This window comes from Telmatherina bonti (assembly GCF_933228915.1).
Source record: "Telmatherina bonti genome assembly, chromosome: 21".
Lineage (NCBI taxonomy): Eukaryota > Metazoa > Chordata > Actinopteri > Atheriniformes > Telmatherinidae > Telmatherina > Telmatherina bonti.
Genome location: NC_136630.1, coordinates 6,043,156 through 6,052,979, shown reverse-complemented (window position 1 = coordinate 6,052,979; position 9,824 = coordinate 6,043,156). Strand labels below are relative to the sequence as shown.

At 34.4% G+C, this 9,824-nt stretch overlaps 2 protein-coding genes across 2 annotated transcripts; one reads left to right on the top strand and one right to left on the bottom strand.

The window, feature by feature from the left end:
• Window positions 1-3,394: 3,394 nt before the first annotated feature.
• LOC306771325 (interferon a3-like) lies at window positions 3,395-4,323 on the bottom strand (the record flags this gene model as incomplete). Its single annotated transcript, XM_079260485.1, has 5 exons — window positions 3,395-3,493; window positions 3,603-3,689; window positions 3,784-3,933; window positions 4,019-4,111; window positions 4,192-4,323. 5 exons carry the CDS (start codon window positions 4,321-4,323, stop codon window positions 3,395-3,397), a joined length of 561 nt encoding a protein of 186 aa, XP_079116611.1.
• Window positions 4,324-6,179: 1,856 nt separating this feature from the next.
• LOC306771292 (interferon a3-like) lies at window positions 6,180-7,108 on the top strand (the record flags this gene model as incomplete). Its single annotated transcript, XM_079260437.1, has 5 exons — window positions 6,180-6,311; window positions 6,392-6,484; window positions 6,570-6,719; window positions 6,814-6,900; window positions 7,010-7,108. The coding sequence occupies 5 exons, from the start codon at window positions 6,180-6,182 to the stop codon at window positions 7,106-7,108; spliced, it is 561 nt and encodes a 186-aa protein (XP_079116563.1).
• Between the last annotated feature and the right edge of the window lie 2,716 nt (window positions 7,109-9,824).

Below are 9,824 nucleotides of genomic sequence, written 5' to 3'. Positions count from 1 at the left end.
CTCAACTATTACTTCAGGTCCCATTGGCCAGATTAAATAAAATCCAGGGGTGATGGAGCCTTTTCTGTTGCTGCTCCTAGGATATGGAATAGCCTTCCTCTTCACATCAGAGATGCTCAATCATCTCTGATTTTAAGTCTGTCCTTAAAACCCATTTCTCTGCGCTGGCATTTGGTCATACCTGAGCTTTTTTCTTTGTGTATTTTAATTTTCTTTTACTTTTATTTTAGATTTTCGTTTTGTATCCAGATTTGATTTATTTTTTTAATGTGCAGTGGTTCATTTTAAATTGTACAATGTTGTTGTTTGTTACTTTACTGTTCAGCACTTTGGGCAGCTGCTGCTGTAGAAATGTACTATATAAATAAATAAATAAACTTGAAACAACAAAATGTCATCCAAAAACAACAGATTTTTTTTTAAAATTTCAGACAGGTCAACATTATTTATGTGTATATACACACATATATATATATATATATATATATATATATATATATATATATATATATATATATATATATATATATATATATATATATATATATATATATATATGTTTTTTGTTTTTTTGTTTGTTTCTTTTTTACAAACAAGAAATAAACATATAGCCTCTACAATACCCATGTATTCTGTTGACAGGTCTAAAAAGGGGTTGGAGGAAGTATAACTTATTTGCTCCAACCCCTACATGATTAATGATTAACCCTAACACTCATCCTGTTTTCCATATCCAGTGTTTTCCATAGAGCATATATATTTATACACACATATACATATTTATACACCTATACGACACAGTCTTGTATATACATACACATACATACTCATATGCATACCTGCACCCATACACATACCTACAAACATTCATATTATACACACATATATACTCATACATATACCTGCACTTACACACACATACATAATGATACCTAGCTGTATATAGCTGTACCCGCATACATATTTACATTTCTACAAATATACACCTCTACTCGTTCTCACACCCATGTATATACAGACATACACCCATGTATACCCCCACATAACCACCGACACATTCATGGACACACCTATATACAGTCCTGTTTCTCCCATTTGTGCCTCCTTTGAACTCATTTCAAACTCTCATCTCCATATTTACTGCAAAGCATCTGTCGAAATCTTATTTTTGAATAAACTCATGCTTGAACATTGTTTCAGCTCGTGGCTGAGCTTATTCCAAACCCTCACACCACCGACCGAAATGAACATCCTCTTCAACGTAGCTCTTACACTCCTAGTTTTAAAGTTCAGGTTATCCCTGTAATTATAGTCCCCATCTCTATCAGTAAAAAAATTCTGTATATTATCTGGTAGTTGTTTGTTTCTGACTTTATACATTAATTGTGCTGTTCAAAATTCTACCAGAGCTGGGAGTTTTAATAGACAGGAGTTCATGAATAGCTCATAAGTATGGTCCCGAGATTAAAAACACATGTTAAATAAAAAACGGTTAAAGGAGTGAAAATGGAAAACGTCATTGCTTTTCTAATCCTGTTCATAATTAAATGTGGTTTTAAATTGCAGTTTTGAAAGTGAGCATAAAGGAGCGTCTCTGTGACGTCACATGGGCTTATCTCCCACTTTCACTTTGCCCTGTGGCTGTAAAATAACTTCTCCCCGTGGCAGCAGCGTTCATTGTGCAGAAGGTTTCATCATGCTGAATACCAGCTCAAAGCAACAAAGAGAAATCATTGCGTTTCCTTTCTTATTTAAACACGCAGAGCAGAAATATGGCTTGTTGCAGAGTTTCCCAGCCGACTTCAGAGTTTCTTATCATCGCTGTGGCATGAATACTTAATAACATGTTAATATAATATGCTTACCTCTCATTTTGAGCTTATTATTATCAGCTATTTTAATGTCAAATGAAATTAAAGTGGTCCTCAGACACGGGATGGTGGTGGATCAAAAGAAAAAAGGTGAGTCTGTATTAGGGAGGGTCAAAGGCCATCCCTAAAATCTTTCCAAATATCTATTTTCAGTTTTAAGTTCAGTTTTAATTAGTGTAAACTGAACCTCAGATGCCTCAGATTCTAAGGGCCCCAGAACTTGATTGGGGCCCAAAAAGATGTACAAACTATATAAGAAAATCATAAAACCTTCATTAAAAATAATAAATACTTCTTTCAAAGGTTGTAATAACATATAGCGGTAATATAAACTGATAAACCATTTATATCAAAATAACCTAGTTAGATGTATGCACTGTGATTTAACCCTTTATAGGGCACTGAAAGACAAATTAGAAATTCATTCATTCATTCATTCATTTTCCTAACCGTTTAGTCCGATGAAGGGTCGCAGGGAAGCTGGAGCCTATCCCAGCAGTCGTTGGACAAAGGCAGGGTACACCCTGGACAGCTCGCCAGTCCGTTGCAGCAAATTAGACATTTTAACCTAAAATTGTCCTTCTGGTATGAACCAAGACCTCCATTCTGTTGTTACATTAACAACAACAAAAAAATAGTTTCATGCTGAATATGAAAGAAAACAAAGTGATCAAAAATAGTCACTTATCCCATAAAGGGTTAAACACAGCCCTCGATCTTTATTATTCCCATGAAAAGCTATTTTTTGATCAGCTTAAAGCAAAAACAAAAAAGGTGGGGTCTATGTCTATGCTGGCGAGACATTTGATGCAGGTGTGTTGGAGAAGGGATGCATGGAAAAGTTGCAGGACTGGACTTCGACAGTCCTGCTCCACAGCAACTTTACCGTGTTCTTGCTCACAACGCAGCATCAGCATCATCTCACCAACTGCATGAGTGATAAAAATGACTCTGACCAAGCTGTTCATCAGCTACATGCAAAGATAAACTGTTTCTAATGCTTTAGAACAACTTTTACAAGTTTTGCTTTACTTATGTTGTAATAATTAGTCTATTATTTAATCATTTCTGAAAATCTAGAAAGATTTTTTCACACATATGTGGCAACTTTTTGTGTTTTAGCTAATATATTTTATTGATCTATGTAATGTAGACTTAAAGCAGAAGCCTCAATTTGCAGCTGGAGTAAAAGACTAAAATCTAAATGAATCACTGGAGGTTATTAAAAAGAAACTAATCTTACTCCTATTTTATGTACCAGTAGTGAAAACAATAAAAACATTTTGGATAAGAATAATCATAATATATTGTTTAATTAACATTATATGAACATAATATTACATTTTTATGCAGTTTTACGGATAAATACATGTTGAGCACTGACAGCAAAAGACGAGAACAACATAATAAATAATTAAATAAGCTGGTGAATAATATATAAAAAATAAATAGACGAGCAAATGAGCTGATTTATCCTTCATGTGAAGACATCAGTCTGTTATCAGACAGATAAAAGACAGATTTTAGTTGGAGGTGAGTAAAGATGAAACCAGCATGTCTACTCTCATCAGATGGGCTTTGATTTCCCTCCTGATCAGCTCCCAGGCTTCAGCACTGTGGCCCTGCAAACACAACAAAGTTATCATCATTATTCAAGCATGTATGAGGGATTTACATCAAACATTTCATCTATAAGATCAGAATTCATGAAGACAGTAAACAAAACTTTACCATTTTCTTCAGGATGTGGCTTGACAGTCTCTTGAAGTACATGTGCAGCTTTGTGTTCTTCTTCTTCTTGTGTCCATGACTTGTGATCTAAACACAAACAGAAAAAAACAACATTTGAAATCAGTAAAGATCACGTGTTTCCATGCAGTGTGTCATTTGGAGTCACTGAAAGGCAGCTTACACAGGCCTGAAGTTCATCAGCTTGTTTGTTTACAACATTGAGGAAGTTCTCCACTGTGCTTTCCTCCCATGATGAAGAGCTGGAGTCCTCCTCAAACAGGACACACGCCTCCTTCAGAACCTCAACTGCAAACGCAACTTTATCCTCAGTCTGAAAGAAAAGATTAAAACATGAATATGTTGTTTCTACTTTGTGTTGCAGTGATTTCTTCACGTTTCAGGTGAGGATGACTTACTGCTGCTTTGGACGCCTGCTTGTACAGATGATCAGGGAAGGCAACAGTGTTCTCCTCTGCAGCATCCTCAGTGCCATTAGTGGAATTATTTACCTGAAACACACATTACATACAGAAACTATCAGACACTAGAAGCACATGTAGTAAAGTTTTCAGCATGTGAGAACACCTACCATCATGTCCATTAGAGCCAACGAGCTTTCACTGTGCTGTCTGAACTTGTGATCCATCCATCTGCAGCTCAGCGAGGATCCTGCGCTGCAAAGACCCACAAACAGGCAAGACATGAAAATCCTGCTCAGCATTTTGTCTTTGTTTAAAGATGTTAATTTCCTTTGTAGGAAGGAGTAAGCTGGGATATGTCTGGGTGTTCTGCTGGAGCGGACCTGCAGCGTCTCTTTTTAAAGCAGAGCTCAAATATTTCATTTTCCTCACATAGTCTAACAGGGAAAAACTGGACGTCAAATGTGGTTTTTACCTCATCTTACAGGTATAAGGTCACTTATTCCACACATACATGTTGTAGATGAGAAAATCCCCACACCTGAGTAGAAACGCTGCGTTGTTAACATTTTTTCTCACCACGAGACTTAAGTGGTACTTTTTTTTTCTTAAAAAAAAACAAACAATTGAGACATATTTTTTTCTTTTTTTTTCCTTGTTTTGATTCTTATTATTATGTCTGACATATTTATTAAATTGCTAATTAAATGAAGATGTACTGGGGATTTTTGTGTTTATTTTACTGCAAAGCTTCAGCTTCCACGCGACGGAAAATGACTAAACGGTATAAAAAAAAGAAGAAATGATAACGCTATAAGTAAAGCCTAATAAATGAATCTAAAACAAAGGTATTCTAAGTATTTAAATGGTATTACCTCTCCTGAGGAGCAGAAAAAGAAAATGAAAGTTTCTCTGACTGCGTGACGCAGCGATATTTCACCTTGTTGTAAACTGGAAGGTGGAGGTTTGTTGTGGCTGCTGGATGACTTTCACCCCATGGGAACAAATTTTTATATATATATATATATATATATATATATATATATATATATATATATATATATATATATATATATATATATATATATATATATGTATATTACATACTACATAATATAGTGCGTTATTTGATGGATGAACTGGCGGCATGAAGGGTGCACGCGCATCATCAGCAGACATAAAAAATAGGTTTTAAAGCGTTAGATTATGAGCAAAGTCACTTTATATTTTGGATTTTTATTGCTGAAATGTCCTGAGCACCTTAAGCCCTTCATTTCTGCGTTGCCAAGAAAATAAGGTTCATTTTCTGAATTGAAAATGTGAAAAATAAGTTCCTTAACAAAGTCTTTAGTAAAAGCAGACAGGGTTTAACGAAATCAGCTCATTAGCCTATGTCAAACTATAAAGGTTAAACGTGTGTCAACGCGTTTCTAGATAATGATGTGCTAAAATTTGTTCCCATGGGGTGAAAGTCATCCAGCAGCCACAACAAACCTCCACCTTCCAGTTTACAACAAGGTGAAATATCGCTGCGTCACGCAGTCAGAGAAACTTTCATTTTCTTTTTCTGCTCCTCAGGAGAGGTAATACCATTTAAATACTTAGAATACCTTTGTTTTAGATTCATTTATTAGGCTTTACTTATAGCGTTATCATTTCTTCTTTTTTTTTTATACCGTTTAGTCATTTTCCGTCGCGTGGAAGCTGAAGCTTTGCAGTAAAATAAACACAAAAATCCCCAGTACATCTTCATTTAATTAGCAATTTAATAAATATGTCAGACATAATAATAAGAATCAAAACAAGGAAAAAAAAAGAAAAAAATATGTCTCAATTGTTTGTTTTTTTTTAAGAAAAAAAAAGTACCACTTAAGTCTCGTGGTGAGAAAAAATGTTAACAACGCAGCGTTTCTACTCAGGTGTGGGGATTTTCTCATCTACAACATGTATGTGTGGAATAAGTGACCTTATACCTGTAAGATGAGGTAAAAACCACATTTGACGTCCAGTTTTTCCCTGTTAGACTATGTGAGGAAAATGAAATATTTGAGCTCTGCTTTAAAAAGAGACGCTGCAGGTCCGCTCCAGCAGAACACCCAGACATATCCCAGCTTACTCCTTCCTACAAAGGAAATTAACATCTTTAAACAAAGACAAAATGCTGAGCAGGATTTTCATGTCTTGCCTGTTTGTGGGTCTTTGCAGCGCAGGATCCTCGCTGAGCTGCAGATGGATGGATCACAAGTTCAGACAGCACAGTGAAAGCTCGTTGGCTCTAATGGACATGATGGTAGGTGTTCTCACATGCTGAAAACTTTACTACATGTGCTTCTAGTGTCTGATAGTTTCTGTATGTAATGTGTGTTTCAGGTAAATAATTCCACTAATGGCACTGAGGATGCTGCAGAGGAGAACACTGTTGCCTTCCCTGATCATCTGTACAAGCAGGCGTCCAAAGCAGCAGTAAGTCATCCTCACCTGAAACGTGAAGAAATCACTGCAACACAAAGTAGAAACAACATATTCATGTTTTAATCTTTTCTTTCAGACTGAGGATAAAGTTGCGTTTGCAGTTGAGGTTCTGAAGGAGGCGTGTGTCCTGTTTGAGGAGGACTCCAGCTCTTCATCATGGGAGGAAAGCACAGTGGAGAACTTCCTCAATGTTGTAAACAAACAAGCTGATGAACTTCAGGCCTGTGTAAGCTGCCTTTCAGTGACTCCAAATGACACACTGCATGGAAACACGTGATCTTTACTGATTTCAAATGTTGTTTTTTTCTGTTTGTGTTTAGATCACAAGTCATGGACACAAGAAGAAGAAGAACACAAAGCTGCACATGTACTTCAAGAGACTGTCAAGCCACATCCTGAAGAAAATGGTAAAGTTTTGTTTACTGTCTTCATGAATTCTGATCTTATAGATGAAATGTTTGATGTAAATCCCTCATACATGCTTGAATAATGATGATAACTTTGTTGTGTTTGCAGGGCCACAGTGCTGAAGCCTGGGAGCTGATCAGGAGGGAAATCAAAGCCCATCTGATGAGAGTAGACATGCTGGTTTCATCTTTACTCACCTCCAACTAAAATCTGTCTTTTATCTGTCTGATAACAGACTGATGTCTTCACATGAAGGATAAATCAGCTCATTTGCTTGTCTATTTATTTTTTATATATTATTCACCAGCTTATTTAATTATTTATTATGTTGTTCTCGTCTTTTGCTGTCAGTGCTCAACATGTATTTATCCGTAAAACTGCATAAAAATGTAATATTATGTTCATATAATGTTAATTAAACAATATATGATGATTATTCTTATCCAAAATGTTTTTATTGTTTTCACTACTGGTACATAAAATAGGAGTAAGATTAGTTTCTTTTTAATAACCTCCAGTGATTCATTTAGATTTTAGTCTTTTACTCCAGCTGCAAATTGAGGCTTCTGCTTTAAGTCTACATTACATAGATCAATAAAAATATATTAGCTAAAACACAAAAAGTTGCCACATATGTGTGAAAAAATCTTTCTTTTCTAGCAAAGATTTTCATTTCTGAAAATCTTTGCTAGATTTTCAGAAATGATTAAATAATAGACTAATTATTACAACATAAGTAAAGCAAAACTTGTAAAAGTTGTTCTAAAGCATTAGAAACAGTTTATCTTTGCATGTAGCTGATGAACAGCTTGGTCAGAGTCATTTTTATCACTCATGCAGTTGGTGAGATGATGCTGATGCTGCGTTGTGAGCAAGAACACGGTAAAGTTGCTGTGGAGCAGGACTGTCGAAGTCCAGTCCTGCAACTTTTCCATGCATCCCTTCTCCAACACACCTGCATCAAATGTCTCGCCAACATAGACATAGACCCTACCTTTTTTGTTTTTGCTCGTCTATTTATTTTTATATTTATCTGCTTATTCATTTTGTTGTTTTGTTATCAGGCTAAAGATGTGAATTAATTTTTTTAATTTTAAATACTTTTTAAAATACTGTTTATTTATTCATGTTCATTTTTTTACTTGCCTTTTTATTACTGTATGATGAAGCTACCTTTGTAAAGGTACAAAAAGCAAAACTCAATCTTTTTCCAGTTATGTAACAGCCAATAAAAATGATTCCACTTCCTCCGACAACTGGAAAACTGTTTTCATTTTCAGTAAGATAAGATAAGATTAGTCCTTTATGAGTCCCAGACGGGGAAATTCACTGGACTGCAGCAGCCACAAGACAGAGACACTCAGAAGAATCATAAATACTGGGGCTGACGATACGCTTTTGTCCCCATTCAATTCAATTCTGATTTTTTTGGGTGCCGATTCGATTTAAAATTGCGATTCTCACAATTCTTCAATATTGATGATTTTTGTAGATTAAAAAACAAAATAAATAAATAAAACTTTTTCATTTTTCTTGATTTCAATTAGGAAAAAACAACACAGTAGTCAGACCATCATTCTGCTGCTATAATGCCCAAGAAGACAAGTAAAAAGATCAATAAAAACAATATAAATGACAAAAATTTTAAAACGGATTATTTTTGTTTTGTTTTTTTTTAAAAATCAGTCTTTTAACATAAAAATTATTTTAAAATTGTGAAGCGAAAAAATCCAGATCTTGGATTTTTCGATTTGATTTTCCCACCCCTTTATAAATACAATGCAAAAGTTAAAATCATTTTAAAAAAAATAAAAAAAAACAAAGTGAAAAATTACAGTAATAGTAATATTTATCAATAGTTCTGTTGTGTTCAGACCTGATGTGCACATGCTATCATCTGGAGCACCCTGTTGAGCTGCTCAGTTTAATCAATACGCTCTCAAGAAGGGTAACAACCTTTCTGAACACTGTAAACTACATGAGAAAATATTTATATATTTTTATCTTCTATAACATCTCTGATTATAATGTATCAACTTTTTGCAAATACACCTTTAAAACTAAGCTGAATAGTTTCAGTATGTCAGGATAAATGCACATTTTATAGCAGCAACGGGCACACAGCTGAAAATAAAAGCAATAAAATGAATTTAACTGAAATACAACAAAGAGACAAATGTATGAGAAACCTAAAGAGAACTTGGACATTAAATGCCAAAATGCTTGCAGTGATATGAAGATGATATGTAAATTCTTTACACATGTTGGGGTGGTCTAAATCATGAAAAGAAAATATAAAATCCTGCAAATGGAGAGATTCATGAAGTAAATGTTACTGGGAAAAAAAGTGAACATGTTGTGTTGTTGTTTAAAAGGTGATGATGGATGAATATGCAGCCAATGAAACAAAGGTTATTTACACGTTTATCTTCAGCATGTTTACCTCCTTTTTAAATCCTCTTTGCTCACAAAATATTATATAAATAAATAGACTTATACAAATATTGAATTTCCCTTTGGGGATTAATAAAATATTCTTCATTTCATTCATTATGTCCTTCTGGTTTATTCTTTCTTTTGGTTTTGCAGACAAAAAACAGATTAAATAATAAGGTTTCTTAAATGTTGCTGGAATAAAAAAAAAAAAAAAAGAAAAAGAAACTAACGACAAATAATTACTTTACCCACTGAGAAACATTTGTCTAACTGGTTTTCAAATTTATTACAATGATTATTAAGAAGCGTCAGTCGTCAAATACTGTCTGTGTGAGACAAGCTGGGGCAGAAAACATGTTACTGTCATAAAGACTGATGTGAAAGACTTAAAGGCATCGAATCCCAAATCGGAGATGATACAAAAATAATGACATTGACTATATTTCAAACTGTCCTCTCAGGAGTCAGATACATCCTGACTTATTTT